At 42.8% G+C, this 26,542-nt stretch overlaps 1 protein-coding gene across 3 annotated transcripts in view; it reads right to left on the minus strand.

Moving 5' to 3' along the window:
- LOC140719226 (serine/threonine-protein phosphatase 6 regulatory subunit 3-like) overlaps positions 1-26,542 on the minus strand; it is a 214,264-nt gene that overhangs the window by 89,302 nt on the left and 98,420 nt on the right. For all 3 annotated transcript variants that reach the window (XM_073033683.1, XM_073033682.1, XM_073033684.1), the window contains exons 6-9: positions 21,633-21,745; positions 12,431-12,544; positions 3,519-3,684; positions 1,791-1,943 (exon numbers count right to left, since the gene is read on the minus strand). In XM_073033683.1, coding sequence (XP_072889784.1) covers positions 1,791-1,943; positions 3,519-3,684; positions 12,431-12,544; positions 21,633-21,745 — 546 coding nt within the window. The remainder of the gene's footprint in view (positions 1-1,790; positions 1,944-3,518; positions 3,685-12,430; positions 12,545-21,632; positions 21,746-26,542) is intronic.

Genomic DNA, 26,542 nt, shown 5'->3' on the forward strand with positions numbered 1-26,542 from the left:
AAGGATTACGACAACTAATCACCTAGTCAATCTATGGACAGCAAATTAAAAGAGATTCAGTTGTAGTGAATAAAAGGACAAAATCTTTATCATAAAGCATGAATACAGATTCTGATTCTGAATTCCACCACAGGTGGCCGTGAAAGGACCAGGGTTGGGCATGGGGCTAGCAACCACATCCCAGTGCTACAGAAATGCCAGTAGAAACTCCAAAGACCTCACACCCCTGGGAGAGGAAGGATCTTCAAAGATGGGTTACACCTGGAGACAACCTAGGCTCGGTCCTCTGGCCCAGGACAGAGGACTCTGGCAAGCTGCTGTTGGCGGCCTATGCCCCAGTAGGTGTGAAGGGTTTAAGTAACTGATGAATATAGTCGTTTCCATGCACGACCCTGTGATAAACAGGAGGCAAGCACAGCTTTAACTTTCCTGTGACTCCAAAGCCTCTTGCTGGATTTTAGTACTGCAGCCATCTTCCAGAACTACAGTACTGTGCAAAAACCTCAGGAACGTATATATAGTCCGGGAGCCGAGGACTTTTGCACAGTATGGTATGCCTATTCGGACCTTAAAGCCCACACTTCATGTCACAGCAGGTTTCCGACAAAGGGTACCAACATAGAGCAAGGATCTGGCTGCTTATTCATAATTGGATTATGAATGAAGTCAGCTACACCCTCCTCTGCTCAAGACCAGTTCTAATAAGCCAGTTTCAGTTTCTGACAGCTTACAACTGAGACTGGGACTCAACCCAAAACCTCCAGTGGTCAATATCCTTATCTGTTGAAACCATGCTTAGCTACAATATATCGTGTGACTGATACTGCAGAAACAAATTTATATGAACAGATAATCATGTGCTATGGTATCGTTCATCAGTCTGTCGTGCCATTATCATCTAGAGGGTATTAAGCCCTCAATCTGTGGCTTCCAAAGTTCTCCACTTCAAGAAAATATCCAGTTCATTTCTGATAGTTCTGGGCAAATCATCCCTTTTTTACCACCACAGCAGCAGAATTAGGAATGGGATGTCTCAAATAGCCAGAAGAGAAATTGTTGTCTTAGACCACATGACATGGAAGTAGAATTAGGCCATTCTGCCCATCAAGTCTACTCCGCCACTGAATCACGGCTAATTTATTTTCCTTCTCAACCCCATTCTCCTGTCTTCTCTCTATAACCTTTAAAGCTCTTACTAATCAAGAATCTACCCAACCCCCGCTTTAAACATACCCAATGACTCGGCCTCCACAGCCGTCTGTGGCAATAAATTCCAGAGACCCAGCCACCCTCGGGATAAAGAGATTCCTCCTCATCTCTCTTCAAAGTGGATTCTGAGGCTCAGTCCTCTGGTCCTAGACACTACCACTAATGGAAATATTCTCTCCATGTCCACTCATCCAGGAATTCCAATATTCATTCTCCCTCATTCTTCTAAACTCCAACAAGTACAGGCAAAGAGCCATCAAATCTGTTAACTTTTTCTCTCCCAGGATCATTCTCATGAACCTCCTCTGGATGCTCTCCAAAGTCTACAGTTGTTTCCATTTGTGCTCTAGCTCTTACCCCCCTGGTTGTAGACTGCCCACTATTGGAAACATCCTCTCCATATTCACTCTAATCTCTGATTTTCAAAATTTGGCAAGTAGTCCTTTTTGACAAGGGAATCAAGATTTTACACATTGCATAAATTCAGTATAATACAGTACCCTCTGCTTGCGTTAGAACAGGGATCATTTCCTTCACTTGCTCATTAGCAGATGGTACAGGACAGACCTCCTCATACTCACCAGAAGAACATCCAGTGTGTTTAACTCCATCAATTCCTGATTCACAGTGCTATTGTTCACCTGCAAGATACTAGTGACGAGCTTGACCACATGAACCCGCGTGTTCCCCAATGGTGGGTCCAAGGTGCCCCAGGTTGTCACCATCTTAGTTTTCTACGTAGAGAGAAGAAATGGGAAATAAAATGGCAGAGAGAATTAAACTGCAGGATAATATATATTTAGTCTCCAACTGGAGGTTTGTTTTTTGATAAGTTCTACCGTAACTCTGTGACATTTGGCATCAAAATTCTGTTTAGAAAAAAAGAGCAAATCCATTGCCCTCAAAGAATTATAGACCAGTAGAGGCCTTTCAGCCTATCTAGTCTATGGCGAACTGTTATTCTACCTAGTCCCATCAACCTGCACCCACACCATAGCCCTCCATACCCCTCCCATCCAACTTCTGTTTCATGCTGTAATCATGCTCCACTTCTGCTGGCAGCCTGCTTCACACTCTCACCAACCCGAGTAATGAAGCTCCCCTCAGATTCTGCTCAACTATTTCACCTATCACCCTTAATCTATAGTTCTGGTCTTATCCAACCTCTGTAAAAAGCCTCCTTGCGTTGACCCTACCCATACTTATAACTTTGCATCTCTCTACTGAATCTCTCTTATGCTCAAAGTAATGGAGTGTTATCCTATTCAATCCTTCCCTATAACTCAGGTCCTCAAGTCCCAGCAACATCTTCTAAGTTTTGTCTTGAACTGTAATCAGTCATTCAGACCATTGTTAATCCCTAATTCTCTGCTCTACATTCCCATATCCTATTGTGCGCAGAAGAAACAAATTTGGGCTAGACCATACAGCTGAGTATCAACAACAGATTGGGTTAGACTAATTCCAATTTTTATACTCTTCCCCGAGTGGAGAAGTTCTACATCCATCCAGTCAATCCAGACAACAAATAAGGCCCAAAATCTATATTATAATCCTGTCAGCAATTAGAAGTTATAGCAACAGTACAGCACTATTCTGCAAAATTCACCCTGAAGGAGAATTTCTGCTATACACTCAGTGGCCACTTTATTAAGTACCTCTGGAGCTCAGTAGCTTCTGAGATACTCAAACCACACTGTCTTGCACCATTTTCACACACAAAAGTCTCTAGAGTTTACAAAGAATGGTGCGTAGAAGAAAAAAAGCATCCAGTGAGCGGCTGAAAACATCCTGTTAATTAGAGAGGTCAGAGGAGAACGATCGGGCTGGTTCAAGGTGACAGAAACTCAAATAACCAACAGTGGTGTGCAGAAGAGCATCTCTGAACAACAGCACATCAAACTTTGAAGTAGATGGGCTACAACACCTAGACCATGAGTTTCACATCTGTACCTAATAAAGTGTACCTATGTTCACTGCACCCCCCCCCACCCCCAGTTGAATTATATGCTTTATTTTACTTTCATACGTACAGGAGAAAAAATTACAAGGTTTCCAAGGTGGAAACGATCCAGTTTTTAAATCAAAAAATTAAGGACGGCCATTTGACCTCAGCTTGAAGTGCGAGTATTTTAATTACAATATTTACATGTGATAAGTTTAATCACGTTGTATGATCTTCTGTAGCTGATATGTTCAGAACCAACACATACAGCATTTTCAGTACCATGGGTGTACGAGTTCAGAAGCTCTGGAACTTGTCTCAAAGCCGTAACATGCTGATAAAATGAAATTAATTTCAGACTTACCTTTGGTGGGTCAAGGAGGAGCTGATGGAAATCTTGCAGTCTCAGTTTGATAGCCTGAAGGGTTCCTGCACTGACCTGACTGCAGGCATGATCCATTCCAGGGGGGCACAGATCCAGCTGGCCATCGATGTTGCAGAAAAGTCCACTCATACCACCCAGATCCGACCTGGAGGAAATACATCCAACACAAAACAGGTAGTAAGCAATGAAGTTCTCAGCTACAACCTTTTGCTGAGCAGAGCTGATTATCAAAACAGGTTTTTCTGTTAAGATGGCAGCATCGTTAAGCCTCTGTGTCTTAACAAAGGTGTAACTGTTCATCCGTTATGTCTTTTTTTACAATCACAAGACACTGCTGGATATTAAAAACATGAAGTATGGCAGGGCTACCCCGGATGCTCAAAAGTGGTACCCATTTGGCAAGATGTCAGAGGTGGTGTGCCGTCCAACAGATGGTGCAAATGATTGTCCTGGGGAATCTTTCTTGTGATCGCAGAACCCTGTTGGACATTAGTAATGTAGAATACCGCAAGTCTGAACACAGAACACTGGCTTGTTGGCGAGACCCAAGGCAGAAAAGCTGTGTGGCATCAGTTGTTCCCCTCAGCCGCGGGGTCACCTGTGGCAAGAAGGAGATGGCAGAGGCGGTGTGGGAGAGTGCAAGGTGCTGCTGCTCATTTGGGAGCTGAATCCTCCCTTTGGAGCTGTTCAGTGTTTGCTCGGAGGGAGACAAACTGGTTTGCGTCCACCTGTGGCTGCATTAGAGCATGAAGAGGATTGCTGCGGGCTTGATTTTGCTGAAACGTGGCTACAGGATAACAACCCATACACCATCAATCTAGAGGCCATGATGCTCAGAGTCTTGGGAGATATATATCCCAAGGATATATGTGACTATGTGGTTTGCCGCTATCCTAATTATATGTGCTGCGTTTGACTGTTGGTACTGTGTTTTAAGCCGTGGAGGAATGTTGTTTCATTTGGCTGTATTCATGCATATGGTTGAATGACAATTGAACTTGAATTTGAAAAATGATTGAATCGATGAATGCTAGTGAAATGTTGACAGATTTTCTCCATTCACCATAAGGAGCATCCTATGGATGTATCACAGTTTGATACGACAACTGCTCTGGCTGAGACAAGAAACTGCAGCGTTGTGGATGACAGCAGATCACAGAAACAAGCCTCCCCCTCCTTGGACAGTGCCTATGCCTCTGACCACCTCAGTAAAGCAGCCAGCATAATCAAAGACCCTACCCACCCCGGACATTCTCTCTTCTCCCCTCTTCCATCAGGCAGAAGATACACAAACCTGAAAGCATGCTGTACCAGGTGAAAGGACAGATTCCATCATGCTGTTGTAAGACTATTCAATTGTTTTCTAGTACAAGAAAAATCCTTGACCTCACAATCTACCTTGTTATGATCTTTCACCTTACTGTCAACCTGCGCTGAACTTCCTCTGATTTATTATTGCTTTACATTGCACTACCTCAGTGCACCATGTAATGATCTGATCTGTCTGAACAGCATGCAAGACAAGCTTTTCACTGCACATCTGCACGTATGACAATAATAAACCAATTCCAATACCAATCAAACTGGGGGTAGATCTCAGGAAGTAAGGTATTTTAGGGGAAGAAATCCAAGAGCTTAGGACATATGCTCTATTATATTATGCTATTATATCCAGACATTGACACAGCTGTCAGTTCTTTTATACAATAAAATGGACTTTTATCTCACCATCTACCTCATTACAACCTTGTTTAACTGCACTGTACTTTATCTTTTAAATTTTATTCTGTATTTTATGATTGTTTAATCTTGTTCTACCTCAATGCACTGTGTAATTATTTGATTTGTATAAACAGTATACAAGAATATGGAATCAAGATAAAGTTATTTCAGGCTCAGAGTGGGGAATGGTCTTCTCCAGAAGATTAGTTCCTCATGGCCATACAAGTGAAATGCTTAATTTTCATGCATGTACATCTGCAATGTTCATCAACTGGCAGATATGCACAGTGAGGACTTCACAGTAATTCACATTTGATTTTGAAATACACAAAAAGTTGGCAAACTTAAGCATACTACACTTCAGGTGGACTTTACAAAAACGTGCTGAGATTTGTAACTGCTGAAGACTGAGAGTCCAAATTCAGAGGAGCCAAGGAGACTGACCTAGTCAAAAATTTCCAAGTAATTCAAGATGGAGTTCTCTTTACTAGAAAGAGATTCTGCACTGCATCAACCGAGGAGCAGTTTGTTCACTGAAAATGCTCAAGCAAGTCAGATAGCATTTTGGAGGAGGAGAGAGTACTTGTTTCAGGTTAATACGCTTTCAGTGCATTTGTAAAAAGTTGGAGACAGAAACAGTTCTAAACAGGTACAGAGGCAGGGGAATAAATGGAAGGGGACTAGAAGAAAGAAATGCATTGAAATTATTTTAGATTTAAAGCAATCTGATCTGCGTCTAACTAGCTGTTTTATTTTTATTCATTTATAGACTGCTGGTGTCATTAGCAATGCAGGCATCCCTAACCATGTTCAAAAGTTAGTGCCAGTTCATAGAGCATGTTGGTAATGGCCTACTATTGTCACACGTACCAAGATACAGTGTTTATACAGATCAAATCATTACAGTGTATTGAGGGAGAATAAGGTAGAATAACAATACAGAATAAAGTGTAAAATATACTGAAAAGTGCTGAGCAGGTAAATGATAAAGTGCAAAATCATAACGAGATACATTGTGAGGTTAAGCATCTATCTTATTGTTCAACAGGTCTGTTCAATTGTCTTATAACAGATGGAAGCTATCTTTAAGCCTGGTGGTATATACTTTCAGGCTTTTGTATCATCTGCCCAATGGGAGAATGCCAGGGGTGGGTACAGTCTTTGACTTTACTGGCCACCTTACTGCCGTATGGACAGAATGCATAGAGGGTAGGCTGGTTCTGATGATGTGCTGAATTGTGGTCAAATAGTTAGAAAGTAATGTGGTCAAATCTAAAGTTGCTGGCTTGGATCAATTGAGGCGAATCACTTCCCATTTGCTCGAAAACATTAAAACCATAATTTGAAATTTCCTCCACAAAAAGTAACATCACATTACAATGTTAACTCTTTCTCTGCTGTACTTTTTAAACAGTTAACTAGTCCACAGTTAAATTCTCCCACTTCCCTTTCACCACAAAAACCTCATACTTTCTGCTACCACCCCGCAACTCTGCAGATTTATGAAATGGACTCTTGAGGATTCAAGAGCATATTCTGTACAGAAGATTACCCAATATCCATACTATACCAGAATAAGAAACGGGAAGTATGCATAGCCCTACAAAATGATCTATAACTCTGTAGCTGATTGAATTTTGTACCTTCAACTCAAATCTCCACCCATTCTCTATTCCCCTAAAATCCATCTCTACCTAAACACTACCAGAACAATGAACAGGGACCCAGCCCTACAAAACTTTGCTCTCTTCCTTTGACCAGTCAAACTTTTGAACAATGAACAAATGAGGTCATTGGCTGCCATGGTAGCATAGTAGTTAGTTATTACAACTTAGTTGTACTACAGTTCCAAGTTCAATTCCTGCACTGTTCTGTAAGGAATCTCCTCTGTACGTCATCCCCCTCGAATGCATGGGTTTTCCTGGAACCCTCTGGTTTCCTTACACAGTCCAAAGACGTACCAGGTAGGTTAATTGGTTATTATAAGTTGCTAGGGCTAGTCAAAGTTGTGGGTTGCTGCGGTGGCAGGGTGGAGGTACGCCTCTACCAAAGGAGGTATAAGACATTTCTTCCCTCCGTTAGCTTGCAGGTCACCTTTGGGTAAGGTGTAGGACCCGCTTAGCCCCCGATCAGGGTCATCTGAAGTAGGTGATGGATATCACAAATCCTGTTTATGAGATTGCTGACCCCAAGTTGACAATCTCTGAAGAGTACTGATAATGGCTGTGGTCATTGATCTTGTAAAGACACTTGCCCAGAGTGAAGGCAATGGCAAACCACTTTGGCAGAAAAATTTGCCAAGAACAATCATGTTCATATACCGTGATCACCCACGCCATACAACACAGCACACGATGACGGTATGGTTGCAGGGGCGGCGGCAGGAAGGGAATGGCTTCACTAAATAAACTGCACGTAAATCAAAAACGCATAAGTTTTCACTCACTTTAATGTGAAAACCTTGAAGCAGCTTATGCATGAATAGGTAAATTGCTAAGACAAAAAGTCTTTATTACCCCATCTTCTCATTGTTCACATCTGGACATCAATGTCAAGACTAGCATTTATTGCTCAGCTGCAATTACACGAAAGAAAATAGAGATGGACCACCTTCCTGAAACACTATAACTTCTTCTGGTGAAGGTACTTTCACCATGGTGTTGGATTTTGGCTAGGTGTGCCAAGAGTTAGATAGAGTGACGATAAATATATGGTGACATATTTTAAAATGGGGATAATGTGAACTTGTTGGTGGTATTCCCATGTGCCTACTGATCGTGACCTTATTGGAGACAGGGGTCACATGTTTGGAAGGTGTTGGAGGAGCTGAGGTGAGTGACTGCAGGGCATTGTTTAGACATTGTACATTACAGCCAGTAGATGGGATGAATGCCTGGGTGGTGGATGGAGAATAATTCAAACAGGCTAATTTGTCCTGTTTGGTACTGAGCTTTCTAGGTGTTATTGGAACTATGCTCATCTGGACAAGTGGATTAGAGACTAGTTTTCTTTGTACAGTTGCTAGAAAAAGTCTGTGAACCCTTAGCAGTTACCTGGTTTTCTGCATTATTTACTCATAAAACGTGATCTGATCTTCATCTAGGTCACAATAATAGACAAATGCAAGGTACCTAAACTACTAAGACACAAACAATTGTACTTCGTCTCGTCAATATTGAGTACGCCATTTAAACAATCACAGTCTAGGTTCAAAAAAGGATGTGAGCCCCTCGGGTAATGCCTTGTACAAAAGCTATTTGGAGTCAGGTGTTCCAATCAATGAGATAAGATTGGAAGTATGGGTTCTAGAGGTGCCTTGCCCTATAAAAGACACACAAAGTCAGCCTGCTCTTCTGAAGAAAGATCTCTTTATGTCCACCATTCCTCGATCAAAACAACTTTCAGAGGAACTTAGAAGAAGAATTGTAGAGGTGTATGAAGCTGGAAAAGACTACAAAGCATTTCTAAAGACCCGAGTATTCATCAGTCCACCATCAGAGAAATAGTCTACAAATGGAGGAAATTCAGTTGCTACATTCCCTAGGAATGGTCGTCCTGCAAAGATCACACCAAGACCACAAGGTGCAATGCTGAAGGGGGTGAAAAAGAACCCAATAGTAACAGCAGAAGACATGCAGAAATCTCCAGAACACTCTGTTTACGTGTCCACTATAAGAAAAGCACTGAACAACAGTGGTGTTCATCATGGATGGACACCATGGAGGAAATCACTGCTCTCCAAACAAAAAACATTGCTGCATGTCTGAAGCTTGTAAAAGGCCACATGGATGTTCCACAATGCTTCTGGGACAATGGTCTGTGGACAGACAACACAAAAGTTGAATTTTTTTGGCAGAAATGCACACCGTTATGCTTGGAGGAAAAAGGCACTGCACACCAACACCAAAACCTCATCTCAACTGTGAAGCACGGTGGAAGGAGTATCATGGTTTTGGGCTGCTTTGCTGCCTCAGGGCTGGACAGCTTGCAATTGTTAAGGGAGCAATGAATTCAAAATTATACCATGATATTTTACAGGGTAGTGGTCTGTCCCCCGAAGCTGAATAGAAGTTAGATGATGTAATAAAACAATGATCTGAAACACAAGAGTAGATCAACAAAGAAAATTTGCATTTTGGAATGGTCAAGTCAAGAGTCCAGATCTTAACCTACTTGAGATGCTATGGCATGACCTGAAGAGGGCTGTTCACGAGGGTATCCCAGAAATATTGATGAACTGAAACAGTTTTGTATGGAGGAATGGTCTAAAATTCTTCCTCGCCATTGTGCAGCTCTGATCAGCAGTTACAGGAAACCTTTGGTGGAGGTTATTGCCCTCAAGGAGATTCTGCCAGTTATAAAATACAGGGTGTCCATACTTTTTCCAGCCTGGACTGAGAGTAATTAAACAATGAGTCTAATAAAGGCATGAAAAATGCAACGGAAAAATACACCAATATGTTATTAGTTTAGGCAGATTGTGTTTGTCTATTATTGTGACTTAGATGACGATCAGGCCACATTTTATGACTAATTAATGCAGAAAACCAGGCAATTGCAAAAGATTCACAGACTTTCTTGCAACTGCACATTGAAACAAATGGTGAATGTATCATTTGTGTCAACAACCAACACAGTCCGAGGATGTGCTGGAGGCAGCCTGCAAGTGTTGCCACACTTCCTGCTCCAACATAGCATACCCAAAACTTGCTAACCCTGATATGTATGTTTTTGGAATGTGGCATGAAACTAGAGCAGCCAGAGGAAACTGATGCAGTCGGGGCGGGGGGGACATACAAAACACCCCTGTGGGAACCCTGATCACGATCGCTGGTGCTGTAGAGCATTACACAATCTGTTACACTACTGTGCTGCACACTCTTTGTGTGCTCTTTGAAGAAGGTGGAAAGGCACTGGGCATTCTGTAATAAAGTGCATCACCCACCGTAGGAGACTCAGCCGCTGACCTGCTCCTCCATCCACAGTACAAACCAAGCTTGTTGATTTGAATCTATACTTTACAGTAGACCTTAGGATGATGAAACTTTGCCAACTGGGCAACATCTTCCCACCAGTGATGATCATTTTTCTAGTCCACTTAGCTCAGTTACTAGCATTGTAAGCTCTAGACCAAACAGACTGAAGACTCATGTTCCCATACCAGATATTTGGGATACAGTGAAGACTTTGCCTTGCATACTATTTATACAGGCCAAATCATTACATGGTACATTGAGCTAAAATAAAGTAAAACAATGCAGAATAAACTGTAAAAGCCATCAAAAAAAGTGCAGTGAGGGTAAATGATAAAGTACAAGATTATAACAAGGTAGATTGTGATGTCAAAAGTTCATCTTTTTGTACTGAAGAGACATTCAGCAGTCTTGTAATAACGGGATGCAAGCTGTCCTTAGGGCTTCAGGTTTTTGCACCTTCAGCCTGAGAAGATGCAAAAGGAGAGAAGAGATTATGTGTAAGGTGGGTGGAGTCTCTGATTTTCCTAGTTGCTTTACTGAAGCAGGGATACGTATAGTCCACAGAGGGCAGGCCGGTTTCTGTGATGTGTTGAACAATATCCACAACTCCCTGCAGTCTCTTGCGGTCATATGCAGAGCAGTCACATAGAGTCACTATGCATCTAGCAAGAATGCTTTCTGTGGTGCATTGATTAAAAACTGGTAAGAGTTGATAAATTTCATACTAAATTGCTTTAGCCCCTTGAGGAAGTAGAAGCCTTGGTGAGGTTTAATGGCCATGATATCAATGTGGTTGGACCTGGAGATGCTATTGGTGATGTTCACAGCATGGGACCTGAAACTCTCAAGCTCAACAACTTTGATGTAGACAGGTGCATGTGCTATTTGAGATTTCACCAGCTACACTGGTATCATCTGCAAACCTGTAGGTGGAGCTGGAGCAGAATCTGGCCACGCATTTATGAGTGTACAGGGAGGGGGCCGAGGACGCAATCGTGTGCAGCAGTGTTTAGAATAATCATGAAAGGGGTTATTGCCTATCCTTACTGATTGTGGACTGCTGGTCAGAAAGTCAACGATCCAGTAGCAGGGTTGCCAGCCTCATGATGAGTCCGCTTGGAATAATAGTATTGAAGGCAATAAACAACAGCTTTGCTATAAACACAAGAAAGCCTGCAATTGCTGGAAATCCAAAGCTACACACACAAAACTTTGGAGGAACTCAGCAAATCAGGCAGCATCTACGGAAATGAATAAACAGTCTATGTTTTGGGCCGAGACTCTTCTGCAGGAATGGTGAGGAAAGAGGAAGATGCAAGAATAAAAATGGTAGGGCGAGAGGAAGAAAGATAGCCGTAAGGTGATAAGTGAAGCCAGGTGGGCAGGAAAGGTAAAGGGCTGGACAGGAAGGAATCTGATGGAAAAGGACAGTGGACATGGGAGAAAGGGAAGGAGGAAGAGCATCAGGGAGAGATGATCAGCAGGTGAAGAGAGGTACGAGGCCAGAGTGGAGAATAGAAAAAGAGGGGAGCGATTGATTTTTTAAATCAGAAGGAGAAATTGATATTCATGCCATCAGATTGGAGGCTACCCATATGGAATATAAGGTATTGATATCTACCCTGAGGGTGGCCTCATCATAGCAGAAGAGGCAGCCATGGACCAACATGTCAGAACAGGAATAGGAATCAGAATTAAAACGTTTGGCCACAGGGAAGTTCTGCTTTTGTCTGAGGTACTCAACAAACTGGTTCCCTAATTTATGACGGGTCTCACCAATGTAGAGAAGCACCATTGAGAGCACCAGACACAGCAGACAACCCCAGCAGATTCGCAGGTGAAGTGTTGCCTCACCTGGAAGGATTCTTTGGGGCCCTGAGGGAGGAGGTGAACATAATAGCTTTACTGTTACTTTTTTTGTTATGAACATCAAACAAAATGGCTGTCACAAGCTTCATTCTTGACTTCCAAAGAATTTTCTGGATAATATCATCTCTGGATCCAACACAAGCATGATTGATATCATTTTTTATGGCCAAAGTCATAATTTTGTACATTTACTTCTCAAGTTCCTGTGATGTAGGATACTGCCAATATCCACGTACCTCTGCCTTCAAACAGAATGTGATCTATCAAAACCTCGACAGCAATGAAAACACTGATTTCAGTGCCTTTTGATATTAACACACATACCGGGGTCTACGTGTTTCCAGCAGTGTCAGCAGCACCTGGATCCCGTTTACAATCACAGATTCATTCTTCTCACCATCAAACATGTTACTGAGCAGCTGCTTTATAGTCTCCTGTCTGAGGAAGAAAATTAAGAGATTGCGATCAAAAGTCAAATACTGTGGAAGCAAATTAGCTACATCCTGCAAAACCATGTACCAACTGTACCACTTGTGTCCAACTTTCAATCAACAGTTAGAGTTTCCAGACCCACTTACACTTGCCTTGGTGTATCAGTGAGGCTGATTAATTAGAACTACGGCAACACACACAAAGTGCTGGGAGAACAAGATTCCCTTCGTTGGTGAGGCAATGCTGGAAAAATCCTCTTGCCAGATTCCCAACGGAACCCTTGTGCAACTGGCTACAGTTAGCAGGACTAGTGGACAGTCTACCCACAGTGCAGGAGACAAAAACAGATACCTCCTTCCTTCACCAACCAGCCACGTCCTGATCTGGTCCCCTGTTGCTTTACACATTGGTTTTTATATTTCCTCCTGATGGGGCTGAAAAGTTCTCAGAAATATCCCATCAGTCCTGTCCTGCACTCAGTCGAGTTTATCATCACGTGCACAGGTACCGTGAGGTACAGGTTCAATAGGAAATTTTAAACACCAGAGATACTGCAGATGCTGGAAAACCAGAGCAACATAGACAAGATGCTGGAGGAACTCATCAGGTCAGGCACTATCTATGGAGAGAAATGAACAGTCGACATTTCGGGCTGAGACTTTTCATCAGAGCCTGAAAGAAACATAGAAAACCTACAGCACAGTACAGGTTGTGCCGAACATGTCTCTACCTTAGAAATTACCTGGGGTTACCCATAGTCCTCTATTTTTCTAAGCTCCATGTACCTACCCAAGAGTCCTTAAAAGACCCCATCGTATCCGCCTCCACCAGCAGCCCATTCCACGCACTCACCACTCTGTGTAAAAAAACCTACCCCTGACATCTTCCCCGTACCTACTTCCAAGCACCTTAAAACTGTGCCCTCTCATGTTAGCCATTTCATCCCTGAAGAAAAAGCCTCTAACTATCCACACAATCAATGACTCTCATCATCTTATACACCTCTATCAGGTCACCTCTCATCTTCTGTCGCTCCAAGGAAAAAAGGCCGAGATCACTCAACCTATTCTCATAAGGCGTGCTCCCCAATCCAGGAAACATCCTTGTAAATCTCCTGTGCACCACATCCTTCCTGTAGTGAGGAACTCCAAGTGGGGTCTGACCAGGGTCCTATATAGCTGCAACATTACCTCTCGACTCCTAAAGTCAGTCCCACAATTGATAAAGGCCAATGCACTGTATGCTTTCTTAACCACACAGTCAACCTCCACAGCAGCTATGAGTGTCCAATGGACTCAGATCCCAAGATCTATCTGATCCTCCATTCTGTCAAGAGTATTACCATTAATACTATATTCTGCCATCGTATTTGACCTACCAAAATGAGCCACCTCACACTTATCTGGGTTGAACTCCATCTGCCACTTCTCAGCCCAGTTTTGCATCCTATCAATGTCCAGTTGTAACCTCTGACAGCCCTCCACACTATCCACAACACCCCCAACCTTTGTGTCATCAGCAAATTTCCTAACCCATCCCTCCACTTCCTCATCCAGGTCATTTATAAAGATTACGAAGAGAAGGGGGTCCCAGAACAGATCCCTGAGGCACACCACTGGTCACCATGCAGAATATGATCCGACTACAACCTCTATTTGCTTTCTGTGGGCAAGCCAATTCTGCATCCACAAAGCAATGTCCCCTTTGATCCCATGCCTTCTTACTTTCTCAATAAGCCTTGTATGGGGTACCTTATCAAATGTGTATTGGCCTTCATCAATTGTGGAATTGAATTTAGGAGCCGAGAGGTAATGTTGCAGCTATGTAGGACCCTGGTCAGACCCCACTTGGAGTACTGTGCTCAGTTCTGGTCGCCTCACTACAGGAAGGATGTGGAAGCCATAGAAAGGGTGCAGAGAGGATTTACAAGGATATTGCCTGGATTGGGGAGCATGCCTTATGAGAATAGGTTGAGTGAACTCAGCCTTTTCTCCTTGGAGTGACAGAGGATGAGAGGTGACCTGATAGAGGTTTACAAAATGATGAGAGGCATTGATCGTGTGGATAGTCTGAGGCTTTTTCCCAGGGCTGAAATGGTTGCCACAAGAGGACATAGGTTTAAGGTGCTGGGCAGTAGGTACAGAGGAGATGTCAGGGTTAAGTTTTTTACTCAAGAGAGTGGTGAGTGCGTGGAATGGGCTGCTGGAAACGGCGGTGGAGGCAGATACAATAGTCTTTTAAGAGACTTTTAGATAGGTACGTGGAGCTTAGAAAATAGAGGGCTATTAGTAAGCCTAGTAATTTCTAAGGTAGGGACATGTTAGGCACAACTTTGTGGGTCGAAGGGCCTGTATTGTGCTGTAGGTTTTCTATATTTCTATAAAACTTTCCTGAACACACCTAACAAACTCTACCTCATCTAAACCCCTTGCTCTAGGGAGATGCCGATCAATATTGGGGAAATCAAAATCTCCCACCACAATAGCCTGTTATTATTACACCTTTCCAGAATCTGTCTCCCTATCTGCTCCTTGATGTCCCTGTTACTATTGGGTAGCCAACAAAAAACACCCAGTAGAGTTATTGACCCTTTCCTGTTTCTAAGTCCACCCATAGAGACCCAAAGGAGGAGGAAGAAAGGAAGAAGCCAGAATAAGACATTGGGCAGGGGGAGGGGGGTGGAGAGAAACAGTACAGGTGGCAGGTGATGAGTGAAGCTAGGTGAGGCTGATACACCCTGCACATTGAGTCCTCGAGAATTAGGCCAGATAAATACATCCAGGGTCAATTTTACATCATTCTTGTGAAGATTTGGTATCACACCAAAATTTATACAATTTAATTAAAGTGAGAAAGTGGAGTGGTACAAAACCTCAAACATTTTACTGTAAGAACCCCACATCAGTGTTCTGCTGGAATAGAGAAATATGCTAAAGGAACTGGGGTGGTACGAAACCTCTAAAGTTAAAGGGCAGGACCTCCAGGGTTGTGATCTCAGGATTGCTACCTATGCCAAGTGCTAGAGGCTGGACTGACACCAACTTACTGCCCTCTACTGTGCCTATTGTCTTGTTTATTATTTATTGTAATGCCTGCACTGTTTTGTGCACTTTATGCAGTCCTGGGAAGGTCTGTAGTCTAGTGTAGTTTTTTTCTGTCTTGTTTTTACGTAGTTCAGTGTAGTTTTTGTACTGTTTTATGTAGCACCATGGTCCTGAGAAACGTTGTCTTGTTTTTACTGTGTACTGTACCAGCAGTTATGGTCAAAATGACAATAGAAAGTGACTTGACTTGACTAGTGAGGCTAGAATTAGGAAGATTATACAGTTTTCATGTGGCTAAGGAGTTGGTGTAGGAAGGAAGGCAGGCATAAGATTTCAGGATCATTGGGCTCTCTTCCAGGGAAGGTGGTGCAGTGTAACGTAATTGGTGGAAATTTACATAACTCGCAACCACCAGTGAGTTGGGGTTTCTCTTCAAGAGGCTGGTCTGAAGTGGTGACATAATTATGGAAAGGGTTTTTAGATCTCTTTGTGTTCAGTTTTTTTGGTGTACAATAAATGAGTTGCTATGGCTTTTCTGAAATATAAAAAGCCTCCATCATTTTATTTGCGAAAACCTGCACAGAATGGTCGGTTTGACTCTAAACTGAAAGGGGGACTAATATCTTAGCCAGAACGTTTCCTTGTGCTGTGTGGTGGGGTTTAAACTAGAGATGCATGAGGATGGGTACCAGAGAGCCAGAAGTTAGTGGAGAGGTTGTGGAGGCAGATGCTGTTAAGACCTCCCTCAAAGTCAGGAATCAAAAGGTTAAGCATGGTACAACCAGATCCCTGAGCTACGTATATTTCAATGTAAGAAGCATCAAAGAAAAGGCAGAAGAGCTCAGGAAATGGATCAACGCCTGGAATCATGACATTGTAACCATTAGTGAGACTTGGCTGTAGGGGGGGCAGGACTGGCAGCTCAATATTCCAGGTTCTATTGTTTTAGTTCTGCAGAGCAAGAGGGATTAAAAGAGGTGGTGAGGCACTACTAGTCAGGAAAAATGTCATGGCAGTGCTCCAACAGGACAGACTGAACAATGACTAGTGAGGGATTATGGGTAGAACTGAGAAATAAGAAAGCAGTGACCACGTTAATATGGCTATATTGCAGACCACCCAACAGTCCTAGGGATTTGGAGGAACAAATTTGTAAAGAGATTGCAGTCTGTTGCCAGTTGCTGATTTTAACTTTCCACATATTGACTGGGAATCCCACATTGTAAAAGGACAAACTGGGATAGAAATTGTCAAGAATGTTTGGGAAAATTTCCTTCATCAGTACGTAGAAATCCCAGTGAGGGAATGTGTGAGGCTTAATCTCCCATGAGGGAATGAGACAGCAGGTGACATAAGTTTGTGCAGGGAAACACTGCATCCAGTGACCACAATGTCATTGGTTTCAAAGTCAATATGCAAAAAGACACAGTGCTTATCAGAAGTATTCTCCTCCTTCTTGGAAGTTTTCATGTTTTATTGTTTTACAACATTGAATCACAGTGGATTAATTTGGCTTTTTTGACACCGATGAGCAGAAAAGGACTCTTTCGTGTCAAAGTGAAAACAGATCTCTACAAAGTGATCTAAACTGATTACAAATATAAAACACAGTAGATGCGCTTTTGGCAGCAATTGCAGCCTTCAGTCTGTGTGGATAGGTCTCTGTCAGCTTTGTACATCTGGACACTCCAATATTCCCCCTTTCTTCTTTGCAAAACTGTTCAAGCTCTGTCAGATTGCATGAGGGTCATGAGTGAATAGCCCTTTTCAAGTCCAGCCACAAATTCTCAATTGGATTGAGGTCTGGACTCTGACTTGGTCACTCCAGAACATTAACTTTGTTGTTTTTAAGCCATTCCTTCATAGTCTTGGCTTTATGCTTGGGGTATTCATCCTGCTGAAAAACAAATGTTCTCCCAAGTCACAGTTCTCTTGCAGACTGCATCAGGTTTTCCTCCAGGATTTCCCTGTATTTTGCTGCATTCATTTTACCCTCTACCTTCATAAGCCTTCCAGTACCTGCTGCAGTGAACATCCCCACAGTATGATGCAGCCACCACCATGCTTCATGGTAGGGTTGGTGTGTTTTTGATGATGCGCGGTGTTTGGCTTATGCCAAACATAGCTTTTAGCCTAATGGTCAAAAAGCTCAATCTTGGTTTCATCAGGCCATAGAAACTTTTTCCAGCTGACTTCAGGGTCTCCCACATGCCTGCTGGCAAAGTCTAGTTGAGATTTCATGCGAGATTTTCATCAGTTGCTTTCTCTTTGCCTCTCCCATAAAGCTGTGACTGGTGTAGCACCCGGGAAACAACTGTCGTATGCACAGTCTCTCCCATCTCAGCGAATGAAGCTTGTAACTCCTCCAGAGTTTTCATAGGTCTCCTGGTGGTCTCCCTCACCAGTCCCCTTCTTGCACGGTCACTCAGTTTTTGAGGACAGCCTGCTCTATGCAGATTTACATCTGTGCCATATTCTTTTGATTTCTTGACAATCAACCTTAACTGTACTCCAAGGGATAATCAGTGACTTCTTTTTAACTAGTTTATCGCACAGTTGCTTGGAATTTTTTTTGTCCTCATGGTGTCGTTTTTGCCAGGATACTAACTCACAAGCTGTTTGACCTTCCAGATACAGGTGTATTTCTACTACAACCAACTGAAACATCTTGACTGCACACAGGTCTCCAAAAATAGATCCAATTGGCTGCACCAATGATGTTTTGGTGTGTTACATTAAAGGCGGATGAATAACTATGCAATCAGTTATTTTGTGTTTTATATTGTGTAATTAATTTAAATCACTTTGTAGAGATCTGTTTTTACTTTGACACAAAGAGTCTTTTTTTGTTGATCAGTGTCAAAAAAGCAAAATTAAATCCAGTGTGATTCAATGTTGTAAAACAATAAAACACGAAAATTTCTGGGGGTAGAGAGAATACTTTTAATAGATACTGTTGGTCTGGTTTGTGGACTGAGATTCTAAATTGGAGAAAGCCAGTTTTGATAGCAAGTGTGGTTTGGGACAGGCTGTTCTCTGGCAAAGGTGTACTTGTTAAGTGGGAGGCCTTCAAAAATGAAAATTTTGAGAATACAAAGCTAATATCTTTAGAGACTGGAAAGGTATCAGAAGATTGGAGGATAGCCAATGTTGTTCCGCTGTTTAAAAAAGGCTGTAAACAGAAACCAGGAAATTATAGGCCAGTGAGTCTGACATCAACTGTGGGGAAGTTATTGGAAGATATTTTAAAGGACCTGAAATATAAGTATTAGAGTGCTGATTAAGGGTCTCGACCTAAATCATTGACTGTATTTTCTTTTCCACAGATGCTGCCTGGCCTGCTGAGTTTCTTCAGCATTTTGTGTGTGTTGCTTGGATTTTCAGCATTTGCAGATTTTCTCATCTAAGTACCTGAATAGACATGTACTGATTAAAGACAGTCAGCATGGCTTCATGTGTGGTAGGTCATGTCTAACCAATCTTAGAGTTTTTTTTTGAGAAAGTTGTAGGAAAGTGGATGAAGGCAAGACAGTCGATATCGTCTACATTGACTTTAGTGCGGCATTTGACAAAGTCCCGCACGGGAAGCTGATCAAGAAGGTTCAGTTGCTTAGCATTCGGGATGAGGTGATAAATTGGCTTTGTGGGAGAAGCCAGAGAGTGAAAGTAGAGCATTGGCACTCTGACTGAACACCTGTGACTAGCGGTGTGCTGCAGGGTCCTTTGTTGTTGTTCATCTATATCAATGATCTAGATGATAATGTGGTTGATCGAGTTATTAAGTTTGCAGATGACAGCAAGATTGTGGATATAGTGGACAGTGAAGAAGGCGATCATGTTTTGCAAAGATATCTGCATTAGCTGAAAAATGGCAGATGGAATTTAATGCAGACCAGTGTGAGGCTTTGCACTTTGGTAGGACCAACACAGGTCTTACACAGTGAATGGCAGGGCACTAAGGAGTGTGGATGAACAAATGGATCTGGGAATATGGATCCATAATTCATTAAAAGTGGTGTCACGGATTGATAGGGTTGTAAAGAAAGCATTTAGCACATTGGCCTTCATAAATCAAAGGAGTACAGGAGATGGGATGTTATGTTGAAGTTGTTTAAGATACTGATTAGGCCTAATTTGGAGTACTGTGTGCAGTTTTGGTCATCTACATACAGGAAAGATATAAATAGGTTGAAAGAGTGCAGAGAAAATTTACAAGGATGTTGCTGGGACTGGAGGATCTGAGTTAAAGGGAAAGATTGAACAGGTTAGGACTGTATTCTTTAGAACATAGAAGTTTAAGACAAGATTTGATAGAGGTAAACAAAATTATGAGAGGTACAGATTGGGTTTTTCCACTGAGGTTGGGTGGGACAACTAGAGGTCGATGCAGGTCGATGGGAGTAACACACACAAAATGCTGAAGAAACTCAGCAGGCCAGGCATCTATGGAAAAGAGTAAACAGTTGACAGGTTAGGCCAAGACCCTTCATCAAAACTGGAAAAAAGATGAGAAGTTAGAACAAAACGGTGGAAGGGGGGAGGGGCAGAAATATCGACTGTTTACTCTTCCATAGATGCTGCGTCGCCTGATGAGTTCCTCCAGCATTTTGCGTGTGTCGCTTGGATTTCCAGCATCTGCAGATTTTGTCGTCTCGGTGGGAGTAGGCAGCTTAAATGGTTTCAGCATGGACTAGACAGGCCAATGGGCCTGGTTCTGTGCTTTACTTGTCTATGATCACCAGCAACAAAGCATTTGGGTCAAGCCTCAGAATATAGGGGCAACCTTTTAGAAGAGATGAGAAAGAATTTCTTCAGTCTGAGAGTGGAATCCCTTGCCAGAGGTAGCTGTGGAAGCTGATAGATTTTTGATTGGTCCGGGCATTAAGGGATATGAGGAGAAAGCAGTAGATTGGGGCTGAGAGGAAAATTGGATCAGCCATGATGAAATGGTGGAGCAGACTCGATGGGGCAAATGGCCTAACTCTGCTCCAGTATCTTATGGTCTAAATCTGGTGCTGGCAAGAACGCCTGGGTGAAAGCAAACCTCAGACCAAAGCCACAATGATGCTAATACCAAGCTAGGCAAAAAAAGGGATGAGAAAAGCATCTTTTATTTTGGTAGTTATTTGTGTCACTGGGTGTGGCACTGAGTCAGAAGAGGAACCTTGAACTCAATGCATGGAGCTGATACTGCGTGAACTCAAAGGTCAGCAGGAACAACAGAGGATACAGTAATTCCCAAACGTGCATCCTAGATGTTCACACCTGCCTCCATGATCACGAAATGTACTGCAGTTACTCATCTAGGTGCCTTTAACAGTTCCTTCCAGTCCATGACCTCTACTACTTAGAAGGTGTGACAGACACATGGAATGGCTCCTCCACTGTGCTAATAATGTGGAAATATATTGCTATTGCTTTAATGTCAATTGACCTAGATTCTAAAACATAATCAATTTTTGACTACATAGACTGCAGCAGTTCAACTTTCTTCAGCAGCACCTTCTGAAATATGGACAAATCAAGTATAAATTCATAAAGATCTAGGAAGAGAATTAGGCTATTCAGCCTATCGAGTTAGGTATGCTGTTTGATCATGCCTGATTAATTTTTCCTCTCAACCCCCATTCTCCTACCTTTTCCTTATAACCTTTGACGCCCTTACTAATCAATAACCTTTGACACCCTTACTAATCAATAACCTATCAACATCTGCTTTAAATATACCCAATTACTTGGCCTCCACTACCATCCATGGTAAAGAATTCTACAGATTCACCACTCTCTACCTAAAGAAATTCTTTTTTGTTTCTCTTCTAAAAGGGACATACTTGCATTGTGAGGCTGTGCCCTCTGGTTCTAGACTTCCCCACTACAGGAAAGAGTCTCTCCAAGTCTAGTCTTTTGAGGTCTGATAGATACAAAATAATTACTCCAGTTGCTGAGTTTCTCAAGTTCACAAGGATTGGGCAGACATAATACCCCACAGAAAAAAAACATCTTAGAGCAGTATCAGAGCTACAAGTCAAAACAGAAATCAGTAAGCTTACTTCTCAAGTGTGGCGAGCAGCTGATCTGGCTCTGGACTGTCCTGAATTTGAATCATTTGTTCACGGCTTAGTCGGATAATGTCACAGAGAGACTGCGATGCATTAGAGTGTTGCTGTGACGATGGAAGAAAAATCACAAAGAAAGATGGACAGTCAGTTTCAGTGAATTAGACAGTACAGAACCATTGATTCAGAGGTGAAAGTTCAAACCCCATCATGGCAGCTGTCATCAATTCATTTCAGCAATGTTTCAGTAACAGTGACAATAAAACTATCAGTTTGTTACAGGAATTCATCGGCATCAGAATCAGGTTTAATATCACAGGCATATGTCAAGAAATTTGTTAACTTAATGGCAGCAGTACAATATAATACATGGTAAATATAGAAAAATACATTATAGTAAGTACATATGTATATAAATAGTTAAATTAAAATACTACAAAAACAGAAATAAAAAATGAGATAGTATTTATGGGTTCAATGTCCATTTAGGACTCTGATGGCAGGGGGAAGAAGCTATCTGTGAATCACTGACAGTGTGCCTTCAAGCTTCTGTACCTCCTTCCTGAAGGTAACAGTGAGAAATGTACTGGTTAGGCACAGGAGTACATCAGCCAGAGACTCATTCCACCTAGATGCAACACTGAGCGTCATAGGAAGTCATTCCTGCCTGTGGCCATCAAACTTTACAACTCCTCCCTCAGAGTGTCAGACACCCTGAGTCAATAGGCTGGTCCTGGACTTATTTCCACTTGGCATTATTTACTTACTATTATTTATTTATGGTTTTATATTGCTATATTTCTACACTATTCTTGGTTGGTGCGACTGTAACAAAACCCAATTTCCCTCGGGATCAATAAAATATGCCTGTCTGTCTGTCAGAAGAGGACAAGTTCTGGGTGATGGGGGTTCTTAATAATGGACACCACCTTTCTAAGGCATCACTCCTTGAAGATGCCTTGGATACTCTGGAGGCTAGTACCCATGATGGAGCTGAATGACTTTACAACTTTCTGTAGCTTCTTTTGATCCTGTGCAGTAGCCCCCTTTCCATACAAACAGTGATACAACCTGTCAGAATGCTCTCCACAATACATCCGTACCATCAAAGAAATCTGCCGTTTTTATCTGGATTGACTTGTTCATGACTCACTGGCCACCTTATTAGGTACACCTGCTCATTAATGCAAATATTTAATCAGCCAATCATGTGGCAGCAACTCAATGCATAAAAGCATGCAGACATGGTCAAGAGGTTCAGTTGTTGCTCAGAGCAAACATCAGTTGAGAAGAAATATGATCTAAGTGAATTTGACCATGATTGTTGGAGCCAGACAGGGTAGTTAGAGTATTTCAAAAACTGCTGAACTCCTGGGAATTTCAAGCACAACAGCCTCACTAAAAGTTTACAGAAAATAGAGTGTAAACAAAAAAAAATCCAGTGTGTAGCAGTTCTGTGGGCGAAAATGCCTTGTTATAATGTGAGAGGTCAGAGGAGAATGACAGACTGTTTCAAGCTGGCAGGAAGGTGACAGTAACTCAAATAACCACGTGTTATAACAGTGGTGTGCACAAGAGCATCTCTGATTGCACAACATATTGAACCTTGAAGTGGATGCGCTACAGCAGCGCAGTAGACCCCACTTCTGGTTCCACTCCTGTACCTAATAAAGTAGCCACTGAGTGCAGATTCACCAGCGTTATCTTTAACTTTCTCTCTGGTTCAGTTATGTTCACATGCTGTGAACAAATGAAGGATATTCCCAAACTTCAAGACCAATAACTGCTTTTAAAGTGCATTCATTGTCCTGTTACCTGTAAATATAGCTAATTTGCACACAAGATAAATGACCACCTGAACTTTGTTTTGGGCCAGGGAAAAGGGTTAACTTCCTGCTCTCTCTTTTAGCATAGTGAATAATTTAATGTTCATCTAGAGAGATGGAACCTTGAAGTTTCAAGCTAATATCTGACAAAGCAATACTACTTCACCGCAACACATAAAATGCTGGAGGAACTCAGAAGGTCAGGCAACATCTATGGAAGGAAGTAAACATTCGACCAATTTCAGTCCAAGATCCTTTATCAAAATTAAAAAGGAAGCAGGAACAAAAATAGAATAAGAAGGTATTTGTGTGGGGGGGTACATAAGTTGGCAGGTGTTAAGTGAGGGGGAGGTGGGTGGGTGGAGGAGTGGAGGAGGAGAATGAAGTAAGAAGCTGGAGGTGACAGGTGTAAGTAATAAAGGGCTGAAGAAGGAATCTGATAGGAGAGAGTGGACCAGGGGAGAAAGGGAAGGAGGAGGGGCACTAGAGTAGTGGTCGCCAACCCGTTGATCTTTGAGACTTTCCCAGTAGATCCCAAAAAAAAAAGAAAATACACACATACTGTTGAGAGATTGTTTCCGGGTTGCAGGGTTTCAGTTCCGTTCTTTCTGCCCAGTGCACATGTGTGTAGCTTCCCCCACCACGCGCTAGTCCCTAACCACTGGGCTGCTAGGAAACAATATGAGTCAGCTGCACCTTTCCTCATTCCCTGTCACACCGACTGTTGAACTTGAACACACGCGAGGTTATCAGTCACCTAAACATAGTGATATCCTTGCACCAGGGATCACTGGTTGGCCTTGGGTAACCGGTTGCCTCACGCTGCCGGCAGGAAGTGCCGTTGCTACCAGCCTGGAGCGCGGACAGATGGGTGCCGCCTCAGAACCTGTTTAGCACACCAAATGTTCGTGGGGAACCCAGTGCTAAAATATTCGCAGACGACCTAATTCGGGCTCAGGGTTTTGTAAGTAGCAGAGCTACTTTTGTTGGCCGATGGATCCTACAAGGGGGGGTGGGTGGGCACCCTGTCGCACTCCTCACTCGGTCGGTTGCTTGCTCTCTCCAGACTGCAACCACTGCGGCCCCGGCACGGGGACCTCTGGCCCTGACCTTGTCCTCTCACCCCACCCACGACCAGCTGCACCTGGCCAAGGCGTCTGGTGGCCAACGGACAGAGGCTGGAGTTCGGGCCCGGAGGCTGTCTCATGAGGCAATGAAGCCCTCAAAACTGCTTCGGTACCTTGAGTCCAAGCACCCAGCACTTAAAAGACAAACTCGTTGAGTTTTTTTCCAGCGGAAAAAACGTGAGCAAGCGAGACAGAAGCAAGTGCTGATAGCGGCGTAAACTAAATTGCGGAATAGACTGGACACAAGGAACCTGCTTCGAGTATGCGGTATTCCCCTCGTGTTTAACAACCAGTCCGCAAGAATACTGTCAATATTAAACCGGTCCACGGTGCAAAAAAAGGGTGGTGACCCCTGGTGTTTATACATTATTTCTACTTCCAGGTTGCGGGGTTTTACTTCCGGACTTTTCTGCCCCGGTGCGCATGTGTGTAACTAATCGATTTGGATTCAATCTTGCCTTTTGTGACCACTCCACTAGAGGAAGCTGATGGGGAGGTGAGGCAAAGGGATAGGGGTGAGAGGGATAGAGAGAGAAAGGGAGGAAGAGAAAACATCATAAGTTAGAGAAATTGCTGTTACTTCAGCACAGAAAATGAGCATTATACTCAAATCTGTAGAGAGATCTTGAAGCTGTGGCCAACTCAAGGGTGTTACTTCATTGGGATTTCAGTCTTAAATGACGTAGCTCTTATCTCTCTGAACAAACCAATCTCCTACTCTCAAATTAATTAAACAATGCATTAAGTTAACATGATAATTATCTTGTATCCCAGTGCAACCAGGATGCTGGAAGGAAAATAAAATATGATAAATCAGTAGATACCATTTATAGAATTACAGATCAAGAAACAAATGAAGTACTTTTTCCCCAAAGTGAAAATGTGCATTGCAAATTGGAGATACATATCTGCTGCCAAGATGACACCTGCAGGTTAGCCTTTGATTTTCAGATTTCAGGCCTTTGAACAAAGTATCAGCAGTCAAATCTATCCAACACTTTATTTTCCCTAGACTGTAGGAGGAAGATTTGGCTAGAGGTAGTAAACCTACAAAGAACTGAAGTATATTTGTTCATGGCATTTCAGCAGATGAAAGAAAGACATTTCTCTTTACAAAATTGTCACTCCGATACATGCATGGGCCTCAGCTAATGTTTTATTTATTTAGTAATACAGCACAGAAAAGGCCCTTCCGGCTCTACAAGTTGTACTGCCGAGCAACCCACAAATTTAATACCAACAACACACACAAAATGCTGGTGGAACACAGCAGGCCAGGCAGCATCTATAACGAGAAGCACTGTCAACGTTTCGGGCCGAGACCCTTCGTCAGGACTAACTGAAAGGAAAGATAGTAAGAGATTTGAAAGTAGTGGGGGGAGGGGGAAATGCAAAATGTTAGAAGAAGACCGGAGGGGGTGGGATGAAGCTAAGAGCTGGAAAGGTGATTGGGAAAAGTGATACAGAGCTGGAGAAGGGAAAGGATCATGGGACGGGAGGCCTCGGGAGAAAGAAAGGGGGAGGGGAGCACCAGAGGAAGATGGAGAACAGGCAGAGTGATGGGCAGAGAAAGAGAGAAAAAAACAACAAACAACTAAATGTGTCAGGGATGGGGTAAGAAGGGGGGGAGGGGCATTAACGGAAGTTAGAGAAGTCAAAGTTCATGCCATCAGGTTGGAGGCTACCCAGCCAGTATATAAGGCGTTGTTTCTCCAACCTGAGTTTGGATTCATTTTGACAGTAGAGGAGGCCATGGATAGACATATCAGAATGGGAATGGGACGTGGAATTAAAATGTGTGGCCACTGGGAGATCCTGCTTTCTCTGGCGGTCAGAGCGTAGGTGTTCAGCGAAACGGTCTCCCAGTCTGCGTCAGGTCTCACCAATATATAAAAGGCCACACTGGGAGCACCGGACACAGTATACCACACCAGCCGACTCACAGGTGAAG

Source organism: Hemitrygon akajei, chromosome 31 (genome assembly GCF_048418815.1).
Source record: "Hemitrygon akajei chromosome 31, sHemAka1.3, whole genome shotgun sequence".
Taxonomy (NCBI): Eukaryota; Metazoa; Chordata; class Chondrichthyes; order Myliobatiformes; family Dasyatidae; genus Hemitrygon; species Hemitrygon akajei.